At 37.3% G+C, this 18,549-nt stretch overlaps 1 protein-coding gene across 1 annotated transcript in view; it reads left to right on the plus strand.

Moving 5' to 3' along the window:
• Sh3bgrl (SH3 domain binding glutamate rich protein like) overlaps positions 1-18,549 on the plus strand; it is an 84,198-nt gene that overhangs the window by 51,495 nt on the left and 14,154 nt on the right. Inside the window, exon 2 of the mRNA XM_031366973.1 lies at positions 13,524-13,709. Coding sequence (XP_031222833.1) covers positions 13,524-13,709 — 186 coding nt within the window. The remainder of the gene's footprint in view (positions 1-13,523; positions 13,710-18,549) is intronic.

Consider the following 18,549-nt stretch of genomic DNA (forward strand, 5'->3'; position numbering starts at 1 on the left):
GCACCAGAATAAAAAAATAGGTTATTAAACATTTATCAATATATATTTTCCTGTGAAGATATTTGAACAAGTAAAAGAAATTGCAATGTCAAATGTTGGCATAAAGACACTTGAACTCATTTATCCTCTAATCAACTCTACCTGACAATCATTTTAGTTGGGCAGCAGCTTCTAAACTATTCCATGTACAAAAAAAATCTGTGTGTAAAAAAGAAAAGGTCTTGTTTTTTTTTTTAACTAGACAAGTTTTTTGTTATTTGTCATGTTGACCATGTGCCATACAACATCAGAAAGAAGTGCTTGCAAGTATTACCCAATTACAAAGTGTACAGAGAAATTTGAGGTCTCTTGCTATGGGGGCCTTTGAGTGAGTAGTAATTATTAAATATAAATAAACGGAATTTTAAAAGTGGAGCTGATAGTCAGACAGGCCTGGCTGGGCATGAGTTATCCTAACGTTTCCTTCTGAGGCTGAGGTGGAATTGCTGGGAATTTCAGATGACCTGGTTTATTTGCAATTACTAGGCCACCAAGTGAAAGGTGGATGGCTAGCAAATCTTTGCCTTACAGACAAAGCAAAAACCCAAACAACAACAAAAATTGGATTTGGAATTGTGATCCATTTTTAGGAATTTGATCATGATGAACAAAGATTATAATTTGCACTTGATTTTTTTTTTCAGAGTGAGTTAGCTGAGGTACTCTCTGTTCTGTTATCACTTGTTCAAATGTCTTTGAATCTTTTCTCTGTCTTGCCTCCCCTTTTTCTTACTTTCTACCATAATACCATCTTTGAAATTGAGAAACTTAATGACTTAAAATATGTTTACTATATCGGGGCAGATTTTGTTTTTATGGGAAAAGCCTTTATGGGGCAGAAAATGCACTGAGACAAATATAAAACCATTTTTCTTTCCCTTTGAAAAAACAGAGGGCAGTGATGAATGTTCTTTCAATGGAAAATAATTAAGAACTGCATTTCTGAGAACTTGCATATGGCTGTGGATGGGTATTATTGGTAGTAGTCATATTATCCACTGAATAGTTTGGGGAACTTTTTGAGGTTAAGACAATGACTTTCTCTTTGTTATTTCACAATATTTTCTGTTACCTCCTCTTCTCACACATGAACATTGGTGGAATTTTACTGTGAACACAAGTAAGTGGCAAATTGCATCGGTAGGTTTTGAGGATTCAAGTTTAGGTTGACTTAGGAACTTGATCTACTCCACACTTATTTGTGTGGGGAGTGGCAGTTCTTTTCCTTTTGGAGGAAGTTGCCACATAATGTAGCCAATTTAAGAAAATATAGTAATTTTAAAATGTGGCTAGATATTTTTTTTAACCTGATAATTGGCTTTGAGGCTTGTTTTGTTTAACACAAGTATTTTTTGACAATGTTTAACTTCCGGTCAGCTTTCTCATAGACTGTTATATTCTAACTTCCGTATGGACAGTTGTTTAGACAACATAACTTCTGATCTTTGTACTTAGGAGTTTTGCCGCACTAGAATAAATACTTTCATCTTTCAACACTTTATAAAGAGAATTTGGTTTCCTAATGGTCCTTTAAACTTACTGAGCTTTTATTTCTCAGAGCCCTTTGATATGAGTGAGGAAAGTCACTATGCTTTCTGACTGTTTAGACATTTGCCCAGCGCGTCACATATCATTGGCCTTATAGTGGCTTCCTCACAACTGCATTGATTTTAACACCTTATATCCTTGTGTGTAGCTTTTTTTTATATTGATACTGATAACATCTTCAGAAAGGTTTCGTTGAGTTGTGCATATAAACCTTACTATATTTGATTCCAAAGCTTGGTTGCTCATCTACGCACTTTCATTCTCATAAAACCCGAGAAGAACTTTTTCTGTCTTGTGACTTTTGCACCTTAATATCATTCATTATGTTTAGTACTTTGAGGGCAGAGATTCTTTATTTCATATGCACACACATTCTCTCTCTCTCTCTCTCTCTCTCTCTCTCTCTCTCTCTCTCTCACTCTCTCTCTCAGTCTTACTTTCATTGGTTTACTGATTCCTTCACCACATATTTATAAAATGCCTGCTGTGGATACTAAATAACATGATGAGCAAAATAAGCAAGGTTCCAGCCATATGAGAACCTATAATTTACAATTGTGACCATTTTCTAGCAGGTGATGCAATAGGCTTCTCTTACCTATGATTTTCTGTACAACTTTCCTGATAGGTGGGTTTATTATTATTATTATTATTATTATTATTATTATTATTATTATTATTATTATTATTTTCAACAGATAATGAGTTTGAGACTCACAGGGTTAATCAGCTTGCTCAGCCATACATAATGGGTAGAAGTTCTCTGAGTTTCAAAGCCAAGTCAATTTGGTCCTGCATTGGTTTTCTGTGCTATAGAGCTGATTATTGTAATTTTATCTATTTAAATCAACATCCATTTATTATAGTACAGTGCCTAGGGGTCAGAAGTCCTCACATAATTGAGCTGTATTCTCTGTAAGATTGCAGTCAAGATGTGCTGACTTCTGACTGGGAGGGTTCACTAAGGCAGAATCTACTTTCATGTCATGTGGTTGGTGGTTGACAGAATGCCTTGAGACTAAGGAGACTCAGGTGTGAACCTTGTAGAGAGAAGCTCATCTCCCATAACATAACAATGACACCCTATCAACTTTGCCATATTCTCTTGAATATAAATAAGAAGTCCTACCACCCCCAAGTAAGTCTCTGGTAGGGTTTCTGAGAAAGGAACACATTAGAATGTTTGTGCCAAAGATCCTGTGGTGCAGAGCCTCACCTTTATGATAGTGTACCAATAGAAAGGCCTTAATATATATAATGTATTTTTACTTATGAAGCAATCATAATACTGTTTAAATTCTTGCTAGTCTTTTAAGAATCTACCTTTTTTTTTTGGCTTTTCACAGTTGGAATCACAAAAATATATAATTTTCTTGATTTTCCACTCCATGTTGTAAATATTTTCCCTTGTTGCTACATAATCATATAGCATGTGCTTGGTTTCACTGTGCATGCAGTATTCTTTCAAGTAATTACTTCACAAACATTTACGCAAGTCTGAATGGGTAAATATGCAGACAATTTTCAAATCTCCACTCTCAAAAAGAAACAAATAACAAACTCGTCAGAATGTATCACACACAATTTCTTCAGGCACATCATTTAGCTCTCTTTTGTTTATTTACTTAAAGCATCTGGACCTGAAATTACAAGATTAAGAACTATGAATATTTCCATGGCTATTACCACACACTGGAAAAAAAAAGTTTCTGATTTTACTTGACGTTGTCTGAATTAATACCCTTCAGCACTAGCAAAATACTTGACCATAGGAACACTATGCTCACTGAAAATAAAGATGATGTCTATGTGTGCTCTTTAATTCTCATGTTTGGCTGGAGAAGAATATGGGGTATTATGGTCTCTTCATGGCTATACAGCAACTCACAGAATGTGGCTCTACCCTGTAACTGAATGGATCCTCTTAGGACTTAGTTTTATTGAATTATGCCATATCTGTTTTTTTTTCCCCTGGTCACAGTAAGGTTTTCCTGTAGTGGGACAGAACTAGTTTCCTGAGTCACTTGGGAACTCTGTTTGCTTCTTTCAGAGGAGGTAGAATGAATGACTTTACTTATTCACATACATCATTTTAATGTTATATGCATACCCCCTGGCCACACATTTCATAATAGCTTGTCAGTAGAAGAAGATGGCCCGCTAATATGACACACTGCAGTGTGGCTAGTATTTGTCATCTAGTTAACACTAGCAAGCTTATTGCTTTTCTTATGATTCAAGAACTGATAGACTTGATGGTTACAGCCTTCTTTTTTATAAAAGGCATCTTGTGAGCTGCAGATTTTAGCTACCATATTTGGTTCTCATATGCCTGCCCTGTGACTTCACATCAGCCTGTTTGAGGATTTGTGTTTTTGCTTATCCTTATATGGGAAGGCTGCCTGGTGACTCTGTCTGACCGGAATTAGAAGCCCGGTAGCATTAGCAGGAAGTGGTTTTAGGACACAGTTTCCTTACTGCTGGAATTTGTTATGTAAAGAGAAAGATGGGTTGGAAACATTTTGTTGCTCATAGTGTTTCTTCTAAACATCCAAGTTCCTTTTATTCTGTTAAAATGCTATTATCTTAAAGAGGATTGAAATCTATACAGAAAGCCATTTTACTGCCTTCTTAATGACAGTGATTAAGGCAGGAATGTCGAGGCTGAAATGAACAGATTTATTTTCAAAAATCTTAGCATGACACCAGTCTGACATTTTTGAATGGAAGATCCAGAATGTTAAAATAGCACATGTACCAATTATTGAGCTCTGATAGTTACTACTAACAGTGTGAAGTGTTTTTCTTTAAGGATACTCCTAAAAGTTTGAGACTAGCCTAGGGTGCCTGTTAACCCTATTTTCTTTGAAGAGCAATTCCCTGTAGCCTGGGTGTACTGGCACTTTTGTGGAAGCATGTCATAATGCTCTTCCTTTTACACGTGCATTTGTCCGTGTTTATGAAAGTCTTCATGTAGAGAGATACCTTAATATACAGGCAGTATAATTCACATGACAGCCATTTCCTGTATAAATCCGTAGTCCCAAGCCACTAGCACTGTGCTCTAAAATTCTTGAGTTACATGCCTGTATTGCTAGGACTCAGGATGCTGAAACAAGAGGATTATAAGTTGGAGGTCATTGTGGACCATATCTCAAAAAATATCGTAAGGGATAGGAATGGGATTCAGTGCTAGACTACTTGCTTATGGTATGTGAGACCTTGAGTCATCAGCATTGCAGAACAAGGGCAACCGCAACAAAAATCTTAAAGGGACAGGAAAAATATTGCAATTACAATACATTCTCAAAAATAAACAAAAAAAATGATACTAAAAAATAATCCCCACGTTTTCTTGCTGCTACTTTAGACCCGGCTTTGAAACGAAGACTGATACAAAAAAATATTATGAGCCACATCTGCGCTCAAGAGAGCTTCAGTAAGTCAACAGACGATCTAATTAGCAGGAGGCATCAAGCATGGCAGTACATTATTTGTTATTCTGTATACTTAGTTTTTAAATGGTGATTTTTACTCTGGCAGAGATTGGACAAATAAGTAATTTGGAACAAGTTCGCAAATCCATCTGAGCATTAGTTTCTTTTTCAGAGTGTCTGGAATGAAAATAATAGCAGCTGCTTCAGAAGATTATTGTGAGAATAAAATAAAATAAACATGTAAAGAGCTTATCACAGTGCCTGGTTCATGGGAAATGCTTTATAAATAATAATTATCACATTATATTTTACAAGATCACACATGGTGTAATGCAAAAGGGACCTGATGCATAGAGCTTATTGCTAGCCAATTCAGCATATCTATTATTTTTCCTTATTATTCTAGTCTTAATTCACCCACTTGCCTGCAGCAGAATTATGCTAGACTTTGATTAAGGGATGGTTAGATCTAATCATTTAAAATCATGGATTAGTTTAAAATTTATATTTTATAATTATAATTTACAAATTCCTTCAGATCATAAAACTTCTATTGTTATTTTTAATGTAGAGAATCCTTGAGGCCTGGATTGTACTGAAGGGTTACATTTTCAATGAACTGGTAACCCCATAACATTACCAGATAGAGTCAAATACTGAACCTTTTCTACTGCTAGAGAATCCTGAGTTGGAAGTGGCTATTTCAGATGTCTTTGTTTTCTTCTTTGAATGCTGTGGAAATTTGTTCACTTGTGTACATTCTCATTTGGAAAATAAGATAAAACCGTACTTTGTTACATAGAATTCAGAATTAACTTCTATAACAAGAACACATAAAAAATATTGCCTTGGAAATAGTGTCTCTCACTGTGCTGCCCAGGCTGGTCTCAGGTCCTAGGCTCATGTGATTGTCACCCTCTCTCAAGGACCTGGAAATACATGTGCATGCCACTGTGCCAGGGAGTATTACTTCTTATAAGATTTTATCAGTTTTATATAGATTACTTTCTATATTATCCATACTCAGGTTGTCTGGCTTGGCTGCACTTGTCTACTCAATGAGCCATATTGCTGGACTAAGAATTTCTTAAAGAAAACAAACATAGAAGGTAAAAATGAAAGAAGACAGGCAAATGTAGTGAAATAATGTAAGATTTGCTGTTAAAGGATATCTAAATTTGAATTTTAGGTTTGTCATGTATTGATTTTGTGATTTTGGGTACATTTCATTAATTACTATAAGTCTTGGTAATCTAATCCATAACATGAAAATCAGAATACCTGCCCTACAGGGTATTTTGAATAGGAAGTGGAAAAATATACATGAAGCCCTAACTATGTTAGTTAACTAACTTTCTCTTCATTGCCATCCATCAGTGATAACTAATATTGCTATGAATAAGAAGCCCAATTTGTTTCCCAGCAATTTACCTATTTATTTTTTTACTTATCTATGTGCCATGGGTCTTTTGACTTTATCTGTATGTGCACAATGTGACCGCTTGGCACCTGTGGGATCTAGAAGGTGGTGTTGGATCTCCACATGGAACTGGAGTTACTTGTAGCTGTGAGCCACCATGTATATGTTGTGTTTGGGTGTGTGTGTGTGTGAATGCATGCATGTGCTGGGAAGTAAACTTGAGACCTCTGTAAGAGCAGCAAGTGCTCTTAACTGCTGAGCTAGCTCTCTATCTCCTCCTAGTCTTTTTAAAGTAGCTGCAATTAGAAATCTGGTAAATTTGGAAATAATAGCAGTGAACTCTTTCTGATAGCCCAGTTTTTTTCTAATTCAGGTGAACTCAAAGCTTTTATGTTATTTATTTATTTATATATATTTTTACTTAGAGAAGCAGTCTCCCTGTTGTGGAATATGTTAACATTTAGGTACTTTATAGAACTCTGGTGATGTATATAAAGGTATAAACTTTTCATCAGCTTTGTTCTAGGATTCTCAAGTGTTAACTTTGGAAAATGTAAGGATAGAGGAAAATTTGTATACAAAGATTGATTATTTCCATTATTTCTGTGTATAAGAAGTTTTGCTAGCAGAATGTATGTGGGCATAAAAGGAATATAATTTAAGTACCAGTCACTCTAATATGATATTTCACATGTTTAGTCGAAGGATTTTTCAAAAAGATATGTTTCCAAATAAAAATTGAATTATGACTTCTGGAGCTTCACCTTGTATTTGGCTGTGGGACTCTGGTTCTGCTCCCATCAGTTGCTGGAACAAATTTCTCTGGTCTCTCTGAAGACAGTTATGCTAGGCTCTGTTCCCAGAACAATCTACAGGCAGGACAAACTGTATATGGGTCTAAGGTTCTGTGGCTTCTGCAGGCAGGATGAACTGTAGGTCGAAGGTTATGCAGTTGGGTTGGTGTCCCAATCCCTCCTCTTGAGGCCTTGCCTGGTTACAGAAGATGGCCAGTTCAAGTGTCCCCTATTACTAGGAGTCTTTCCTCGGGTTACACTCAGAGATTCCTTGGTGTTTCTGTTGTACTGGGTTTCTACTTCACCCTGGAATTCCCACTACTTCCAGTCATTTCCTCTGGTGTTTTCTCCCTCTCCCCAACCTGATCAATCCTGTTTCCAACCCCACCTGCCCCCAGACCACCCTGAAAAGCTATTCTGTTTCCCCTCCCCAGGGACATCCTTGTGCCCCTCTTTAGCCCTCTTCATTACTTAGCCTCTTTGGATCTGTGAACCTTAGCTTGATGGTCTTTTGCTTTACAACTGATAGCCACTTCTACGTGTGAGTACTGGGTCAGGGACACCATGAGATCATGGGGCTCTGAATCAACTGATTAGGACTCAGGGGAGCACTCAGACATCGGGGATCCTGTAGGAATTTGACCTAGGTTCTCTGCATATATGTTATGTCTGAGTAGCTCATTGTTCTTGTAGGAATCTTAACAGTAGGAGCAGCGGCTATCCCTGACTCTTTTGCCTACTTGTGGCGACCTTTCCCTCCTACTGGGTTGCCTTGTCCAGCCTTGATGTGATGGCATATGCCTGGTCTTATTGTAGTTTGTTATGTTGTGTTTGGTTGATTTCCCTGGGCAGTGGGGCTTGCTCTTTTCTGAAGGAAGGTAGAGGGCAGGGGATCTGGGGGAGAGACTAGGGAGAGGCGAGGGGGGGGGGAACTGTGGTGTGGATGTAATATATAAGAAAAGAATAAGAATATTGTATCATGAGAAAGCCACACTACTTGTCCCCCAAAGATAAGTATATATTCCTTTTCAGTAATCTTTCACATATTGCTGCTTCTCAAATTTCCCAGAATCTCTAACTCTAAGTTCCCAGAATCTCTAACTCTAACTCTAAGAAGTACTGTTAGATTTTCACTATGAAGTTGGAGTTTTATAGCGAGTACTTTGCTCAAGTGTAGGCTGGACTTTACTGATTCCCAAATACACAGTGTGAAGAGGGAAAATAATTTACTTTCAAATACACAGTGTGGAGAAGGGAAAAGTAGTAAAGAAAGCTAACTCATACTCCCTTTACTAAGTAATCCAGGTTAATGTTGTCCTAGTGAGTTAGGTCTCTATCAGGTGTTCTCTGGTATAATAGCATGAGAAAGTTACTTATCTTTTATATTCTTTTTTCCCCAAATTCATAATCCCAGTCTAATCTTAAGAGAAAAACTAGATAACTTTGACTGGAGAGGCATTACCATATATCTGACTAGTATACTTCAAACTTGCCAAGATCATGGAGAAATGTATCTGGTAACTCAGATACCAAAAGAAACTAAGGAGACATGATTACTAAATATCTCCAGGAGAACAGAAAAGTGACCTTAAAGAAAGAAGTGGTGAAATCCTAATAGTCTGAGGTTTAATTGATAGTGTTGTACTGATGTAAGGTTCTTTCTTGATGACAGATGTACTTCTTTGAGGTAAGATGTCAATAATAGGTGAACTGGGTAACAGATATAGGGGAACTGTATTTTTATGAATTTAAGAGAGTTCCATATGTAACTTTGGTTTAAGTTAAAAACCCAAACCTGATAGTTTGATCGTCCTAAACTTAAAGCAAAACTATAGTAGATAGTTAAATACTTCATACTAACTTTGTTACCAGACCTATGCACTATGTGTATGGGGCACCAGATGTTGAAGGTGTGATCCCTATGCCCAGGTGTCTTAGCAGCTCATTAAAGGACTATAACCTCATCATATGAAATGACGAAATGATGTTGTTACCAGTAGTTCTCTGTTTCCAGGGCTTCACTCTCTAGTTCTTTGTGGCAAACAGCTGTATAAAATATTGATGGATCCAGAAAGATAGTTCCTAAAATTTAAATTGCCATCTGGAGTGGTGTGATGGAATCTCATGCTATCCTGTTCATGTCACCCGAGATGGGAACCATCACTGCCAGGGTATTCATGCAGGATGCATTACTCACTCATTGTGTGCACTAGTTGACAAAGAGCATGTTCACATAACATTTGTGATAATAGATTGTAACCCTTCTACCTTATTATTAATTCTTATTGCTATTTTACTATGCCTAGTAAGTAACTTAAACTTTATTACGGTTATGCATGTTCCAGAAGAATATAGTACATAAAGGCTCAATCCTATCTATAATTTCAGTGAGAAACGAGAGCCTGCCACTCTGTGGATAAGGTGGACCTACTCAAAGCTGGCTGACGTAGAAGGCTGGAAGTCAGAAAGAGAGGGTAGAGACCTAAGGAGAATTTCACACAGGAAGTGGATCTGGACAGATGGGTTAGAATGACAGTAGTGGGGACAATCAGTAGTCTCCCTTCTTCAACAACCATCAATACTAGCATGGAGAAAGTCTTGGAAATTACTGCTTGGAATTACATGGAAAGGCATTATCACATGACATTTAGAATTTATACAGGGGGAGCTCTAGGGGGAAAAAAAATCTCAATTTGTAACCCAGGCTGGCCTCAAAACCCAGCGATAATCTGGCTCAGTCTCCTTAAATGATGGGATTAATAGGCATGAACGACTCTGCCTGGGAAGAGGAATTCTTTCTTATGCTTCCTTTCTTCCCTCCCTCCCTCCTCTCTCTTCTTTCCTCAATTTTTGTGTGGGGTGCATATGTGCAGTTGCATAGTTTTGACTGACTGAGTGTATGTGTGTGTGTGTATGATGTTTTACCTCAGGTTCTGTCCATGCTGATTTTTAAGAGAGGCTCCATACTGTCTCAGGCTTGGCAAATAGACTACCTATGTTTGCCTTGTCCATGGATGCTGGGTTTCCAAGTGAGTAGTACCATTATGTTCGGCTTTGATTAAAACTCGAGTTCTGGGTAAAATTCAGAATCATGTGCTTGTAAGGCAACTTATCTTCCCAGCCTCACTTTTATTTTTACTAATCTTTATTAGTTAACTTCAGCTTCTTTGACTAAAACCATGAAGATCAGTAGAGACTCTTATATTGGTGCTGTCATTGTTACATTTAGCCTTAGGGCATCTCTAATAGCAACAAGTGTTTGTTCTTTTCTTTTTACTGGCTTTGTAATTCACCGGTCCCTTCTCAAGGAACTATCCTGCAATGTTCTCTTAGCAGCTACTTTAAACGCTGTGTTACATTGGAGCGTTTGTCTATATGCTCTCCCAGTAGACTGTAATATGCACAGATTATGAGTGCTACTTTCCTTAGGCATAAAGACTCTGTAAAGTGTTTTGCTTATCACTAATGATACATCTACGGATTACTATTAAATAATTACTAGGTATACTTTCTGGCCATCGCTTCAGATTTTCGTTCCTCACAGTCAGAACCTCTGTTAGTATCATTAAAATATTAGAAGAGAAAATGCTTTGTGTTAGGCTGGCAGATTTGTTTTAGGAAAACAGAAACAAAAACTTTTCTTATCCCATTTGAAGCATCATTAGAGAAAGTTTCTTTTATTCAGTTTGTATTCCAATTGCTGCCCGCTTCTGGTCACCCCCTCCCACCATCCCTCCCCCTAACTCCCTTTTCTTTTTCTCTGAAAGTGTGGAGACCCCCGGAATATCCCTCTACCCTGGTACATCAAGTCTCTGAAGGGTTAGGTGAATCTTCTCCCACTGAGGCTAGACAAGGCAGCTTAGATGGAAGAACATATTGCGCAGTATCTCATAGAAAGGCAACAGCTTCTGAGATAGTCCCACTCCAGTTGTTTAGGACCCACATGAAGACCAAGCTGCACATCTGCTACATATGTATGGGGTTGGGGGGCCTAGGTCCAGCACATGTATGGTCCTTGGTTGGTGGTTTACTCTATGAGAGCCCCAAGGGTCGAGGTTGGTTGACTCAGTTGGTCTTCCTGTGGAGTTCCCATCCCCTTTGGGGCCACAATCCTTCTTCCAACTCATTACATAAGAGTCCCCAAGCTTCATCCACTGTTTAGCTATGGGTCTTTGCATTTGTATCAGACAGCTGATAGGTGGAGCCTCTCAGAGGACAGCCTTGCTAGTCTTCTGTCTGCAAGCATAAAAGATTATCATTAATAGTGTTGGAATGGTGGTTGCTCATGGGATGGGTCTCTATCCCCATCCCTACATTTCTTGTAAACAGAATAAATTTGGGTAAAAAGTTTTGTGGGTGGGTTGGTGTTTCTATTGTACCACTGGGATGAAGCTTTTTTCTTTTACATCGGAACCTTCTAAAGCAGAAACCTTTTTTTTTTTTAAAGAAACTCAACCCTTGACATACAAATATAGTTACTAGTAAAGATATCCGGTTGTACATACTGATACTAGGCAAGGGCACTGTATTGACTCAGCACAGTGTTCTCAACATAAAGAGCATCCAATAAGGCAGGAGAGGCCTCAGATGACTATTTATTTTAGACAGCCTCTGATGTTTGTCTACATAAATATTATGGTGATAGTCTGCTAGGACTGTGTATAATTCTTATTATTGAAATTCTAGGTTCCAGAAAGTACCATATTTATATCTGCTCATATCTGTAAGTTGTCTGAACATTTACAAATTACTTGATACATTTCATATTGACTGAACTCCCCTACTTTGTGACATAGGTTGAAAGTCACTGACTTGAGACTTCCCTCATGTGTATTAGTACACAACATGTTTATATATTCTGACTCTCAGTGATGTTTTCCAAATTTTCTATTTAGAAATGAAAATTTAATTGTATATAGCAATGAAGAAATAATACTATTAGAAAAAATTAATGTTGTGGTACATTTTATTGGATTATAATTGATCTTTTTGAAAGGACTTCTGTTGAATCCAAATAAGTACCAGAAATTCTAGTTTTTACTGGAGTTGTGAGTTATATTATTTAAAGTGAATTATGTAGTCATAACCAGAAGTAACTTGGATGAAATTATAACTCCTGTGCATGCACACAGTGGTAGAAGAGGGAAGTGTGAATTTAAAGTGGCCTGCTGGTGAGTTCCTTTTACATATTTTTGATCGCCGTTGTGTGGACTACTTCTTTATAATATATTTTACTTTGTTTTGTTTTAAATGTTTCTGCCATATGTGTCCTTTGAGGATGACTCCATTCAAAGAAGCTTTTTTTTTTTTTTTACATATTTTCTATATAGTTCAGATATGTTATGAAGAGGCTTTAGCCATAATTATATGAACATAGGTATGTGAAATCAGGTACTCAAATAAATGCATTTCATAGGAGGATCCTAGGAAGTATTAATTTTACTATTTCCAAAGCTCTCTGACCTTGATTTGATAAGGAGACAAGTACGTAATCTACTAATAATCAATGAGGTACCACTGACATTTAAAGATGTCCTAACTATGCATATTATGAGCTAATGAGTGATACAGGTTATATTACAAACTTAGTATACAGACAGACTTAGCTCTCTTACATTATAGATTTTGGTCTGAACCATAAAAAGGAGGCATTGCTATTGGTTTTGATGCTTCAATTAACCATACTTTGTACAGTTTGTAATATGCATGAGCTAGAATTATAGTATCATTAGATATTGAGCCTTTAGGGCAAAAAAGAGAATTAGATAAAAAGGACCTTCAGGCTCTTCATTTGTGAGACATCATCAACAAGACAGTAATGAGGGGAAAATGTATCTTTTGCACTGCAGATTTGATCTATGTCTAAATTCATGTTTGCTAGTTCATAAGCACTGAGTTTGCTGAATTTGAAAAATAAAACCCTTTTGTCTAGGAGCACTGATTTTAATCTCTTATCACTAGAATGAATGGTAAATTATTTTGACCTTCTAGTAAAGAGCTTCTCACTTTAAAGAAAGCTTGGTCATTTTTGTTTATTTTTGAGATTTTAATTGTCATTTCTTCCTTCCCTGTTCTCCCTCTAAACACTCCCCTGCGCAGCCTCCTCTACTCTCCTTTAAAGCCATGGCCTATTTATCCATCAGTTGTTATTGCATGCCTGTATGTATTTGAATAAACATATATTCCTAAATAAAACCTGTTGAGTCCAAAGAAGAAGAAAAAGAAAACCAGTAAATGTTATTTGCTTAACAATATTGTCCCTGCCTCCCTTCTCTTGGCTCCTAGATTAAGAAGAAACAGCAAGATGTGCTTTGTTTCTTAGAAGCCAACAAAATAGGATTTGAAGAAAAAGATATTGCAGCTAATGAAGAGAATCGCAAGTGGATGAGAGAAAATGTACCCGAAGACAGTCGACCAGCGACAGGGTACCCCCTACCACCTCAGATTTTCAACGAATGCCAGTACCGTGGGGTAAGGAAGCAATTTAAATTCTTGTTTATTGAAACAGATTGTCTCAAAACACCTTTCATCTTCACCTTCAAGCCTAAGCGTAGTCATTTCTTCTGTAGAGTCATTTGCTGTCTGCATTTGCTCTCCTAAGCAGCTCCATAGGTTCAACATTCAAGTGAATAAACAAAACGTGAATGTATAAGCTCAGGCACTGGACATACAGTTGGCTTTATATTTTTTCATTTTGGTTTGACTACATCAACACAGATAACCATGCCTGATTGTTAGCTGTCATCTGGACTCTTTCACGGCCCTTTCCTGGCTCCTGGGATGGAGCTTTGCCACTGGGAGTTCCTCAGCTGTGGGACTGCCTCTGTGATGAGTAGTCCTGTTCTCCCCGCTTTCTCAGTCGAGCTATTATTTTTGAGACAGCTGAGACTGGCCTCAGATTCTGATGTTGCTGAGGTGAACCTGTACTCCTGATCCTCCTACCTTAATCTCTGACTGCTGGGATTACAGAGACTTTCCACTCTACCGGGCTTAGAATAAATGTTTTCAGAGGCACCTCTGTATCACTGCCTTATATAAGACTGAAGAGGATGTCTTAGAAAACCTCTTTGCTAATTACTACTATCTAGGAGAAAGGTATAACCAAAATGGGAATTGATGTAATTTTTCTATCAGTGAATTTTCAGTTCTGTTTCAGATTTCATGAGTTATTGAATATAGGGCCAATGTGTAAATTTTATCTTAAGATAGGTGAAAACTGTTAGGGCATTCTTTTTAATTTTCTGCAAATCATTGAATCTCAGCAACTAGAAGGAACTGTAAAGACTAGTGAGTCCATGGCATGCAAACACACACACACACACACACAAACATACACTCACACACACACATACACTCACACACACACACATACAAATTTAAAACAGAGGTCATGAATTCAAGGGGATGCATGGAAAGGGGGGAAACAATGTAATTATATTTTAATTAAAAAATAAAACAATTTAAAAATTGTCAGTAAGATAATATAAGATAATATGTGATTTTGACTGTTCATTTTAAAATTTTTACTTTTGAATGCATAGAAGTCAGAACATATTTATATATTACTATGTGATGTTTTGATCCAAGTTATGTTCACACCACAAAAAAGATGAGCATCTTTTCTATCTCTAACCGTTTGCCCACCCACTTTTCTCTGTTTTTTCTAGTTTTGTTTTATTTTGTTTTTGGTGTTAGATGCTTTCAAAATCCTCATAGTTTTTGGAAAATATAAACTACACTCTTGCTGTCTCCTTTTTGAAATGTCTGTTTTATTTCTGTCAACAAGCACCGCATGGTTTATAAGAGTGCATTTAGGAATCTATATCTATCTGGTTTACCTCTTTCTTGGAAGCTACACTTCAAAGTAATGGATTACCTTATAGGAAAAGTAAAGTCAAGTAATCTCTAAGAATGACAAAGATGGAATGAAACATTAAGAGGTGAGACTCAGGAAACCAAATACATACCTGTTAGTGGCAAAAGAAGACATTTTCTATTTGGTGCTGCTTTGTGCCTCACAGACGTTGGAGTTTAATGACAATGAGAGTTAAGATTTTGATTTTATAAACTCTCAGACAGAAAAACTTGTGGCGGTCATTGGCATAAAACTTAGATACCAGTGATGCGGACTTTATGCATGATAATAACTTTCATGCCAATCCAGAGTACCACACAGCTTTGCTAGCAACATCTTACTATTGCCAATCCCTGGATTTCCTTACTATCTCCTGCTTGGCTTTTTTTTTTTACTCTGAAATATTAAGTAATTAGCTTTCCACCTTAACATGCTTATACTTATCTGAGAATTACCCAACCTTGGTACTACTGGCACCCCAGAAGGACATTTTTGTTTGTTTGTAGAGATCCCCTGTGTATTGCTGGATCTTTCATAAGAACCTTGGCTTCTACCTATGTAATAGCAATAGCACACTCTGTTTTGAACAATGGAAAATGTTTCCCCTATGTGGAAATTATGTCCTACTGAATGTCACTGGACTATGGCAACAGGATCTTACTATGACTAGATGATGACATAGAGTGCTATTCTGCCTATATATGTAAAATTCTGCTATTGAAATATAAAATTATAAGAAGCATCCTTGTTCTGAAGAACTTGTACATTCTTGGTTAATGACATTGGAATTCCAGCAATGCACATTAATTCTTTTTACTATTTTCTCCTTTAGGAGAATTTGTCCAGAACACAAACTACCTTGCTTACTGTTATATATTTAACATCAAGAACATTGCTTATGCCAGGCGTGGGGGTATAGATAGGCTTGGAGTCCCAAGTCATTTGGAAGATAGAGTCCGGAAGATCAAACTTTGAACCCACCCCGGACTACATATTGAGACCATTTCTCAAACTAAAAATAACAACAGCAAATGGCGTTTAGTCTATATAATTACATACCTAATAAATATTTGTGGAATAATTGAATTGACCTGCTTTAATTAAGGAAAAAATGTTCTTTTACTCCTTAGATTCACAAACATAATTTTTCTGTGTCTGGAACCAAGACAACTAGATCCCTTACATGGTATTATATTACAAGATTTTTGTTTGTTTGTTTGTTTTTGTTTTTTTCAAGACAGGGTTTCTCTGTGTAGCCTTGGCTGTCCTAGAACTCACTCTGTAGACCAGGCTGGCCTCGAACTCAGAAATCCGCCTACCTCTGCCTCCCAAGTGCTGGGATTAAAGGCGTGCATCACCACCGCCTGGCTATTACAAGATTTTTATACAAGTGAGGAATTGCTTTATTTCACATGAACACAAAGAATTACATAAGTTGTTTTATTAATTTTTCTGATAATGAAATACTATTCTGTATGGCTTTTGTTTTTGTTTTTGTTTTTCCTTTAGTGACAGGGTCTCCAGGATATCACTTTGTAGTTTAGGGTGACATAGAAGGGGTTTTATGCTCCTGGCTGACCTAGGCTGATTAGGCTTCTGCCTGTCAAGTACTAGGGTCACAGACATGTACCACTATGCCTGGTATGCTGAATTCTTTTGAATGTTATACTTTGCTTATAGATAGTGAATATGTATCTTTAAACTTTGAATAACTTACCAGTCTCAGCATAGAATTGGTATCAGAATCCAGCTAGTTTTACTTTTGACTAAGGAACTCAGTTTATCTGGAAGATAAGAAACATACGTTGGCACTGGTAGTCTATTCTCTGCTTTTATAAGCTTGATTTGCTCAAATTTCACATATAAGAACATGAATAAGTGTATCTCAACAGATAAGTAACTATAATAAAAAAACAAAGGCATGACATTTACAAGAAATTAGGTAGAACTAGTAATTCCATTGAAAATAATTTTTCTACAAAATATTTTGATCACAATTTCTTTTCTCCCAACTCCTTCAGATCATCTCTCCTTCCCCAACAATCAGACCCCAGACCTTCTCTTTGACTCTTTAGAAAACAAACAAGCAAATCAATGAATAGATTAAGAGCACGAGAAACACACACCATAAAAACACACAACCAGAAACCACAGTATACAAGCAACAGACCAGTAAGATAAGAAAAAGAATGTCCAAAAAAGCTGGGCTTGGTGGCATACAACTTTAATCCCAGCATTTGGGAAGCAGAGTCAGGTGGATTTTTATGAGTTTGAGGTCAGCCTGGTCTACAGAGCAAGTACAGGATGGCCAGAGCTCTGTTATGCAAAGAAACCCTGTCTCAAGAAAAATGTCCAAAGTATGATAAAAAAAAAGTATCTCTATAAATACCACCAAGTTCATTTTGTGTTGGCTGTCTACTGCTGGGCACAACTTCCTGTAAATGTGGTTTACATTCCCAGGGAGACTGTACTTTGTCAGTTCGTGATATCTTTTGGGTTACGGATGGAGGCATGTGTCCACTTCTCTCCATACTAGGACCCAATCTGGTTTAAACCTGTTCAAGCTTTGTGCATACTGTCTCAGTATCTGTGAGTTAATACTTGCATAGGTCCTGCTGTGTTTAGAAAGCCTTGTTTCCTTGGTGTCTCTATCCTCTCTGACACAGGGATCCTTCAGCCCAGCCTAAGAAGAGGGATTTGAGGGAGACATCCCATTTAGGATTGAGTGTTCCAAAGTCTCTCACTTTCTAGTTGTTGGTCTCTGTATTTGGACTGGATTTTTTTTTTTATGTTAAGCAAAATGTTCCAGAAAAGAAAAGAAAGTTGCACAGTATTCATGTTTCCTCTCATATGTGAAACATAAAATGAGACAAAAGACCACAAGACAGGGGAAAGAAATTTTAAAGGGGGAATGTGGAGGGAATGGAAATAGCAAAAAAGAGAAGGTAACAGAATCGTGGGAAGAGAGATGGGGCAATCAAGTTGGGGAAGAGAAGAGGGGGAAGCAAAGCAACAAAAATCCTATAATGCAAGACTGGGGGATGCGACTCCGTTAAGTTCTTCTTACTGCAGAAGCATGAGAACCTGAGTTCATCTCCTCAGTTCCCCAGTGAAGAAGCTGGGCAAGGCAATGCATGTCTGTAATATTCCAGCTTCAGTGGGAGACCCTGTTCCAAAATATAAGGTTAGAGGACATCTGATGATGACCACTGGCTTCTACAAATGTATGCACAGGTGTATATACGCGCACACACACACACACACACACACACACACACAGAAACTCATATGCAACACACACAAATTTCATAATGAAATCTATTACTTCATATACTCATTAAAATGCCAACTTTATATGTAAATTCAGTAATTCAAAAGTAAAGAACATGCCAGGCGGTGGTGGCACATACCTTTAAGCTCAGCACTCAGGAGGCAGAGGCAGGCAGATTTCTGAGT

The sequence above is a fragment of the Mastomys coucha genome, chromosome X, assembly GCF_008632895.1.
Source record: "Mastomys coucha isolate ucsf_1 chromosome X, UCSF_Mcou_1, whole genome shotgun sequence".
NCBI lineage: Eukaryota > Metazoa > Chordata > Mammalia > Rodentia > Muridae > Mastomys > Mastomys coucha.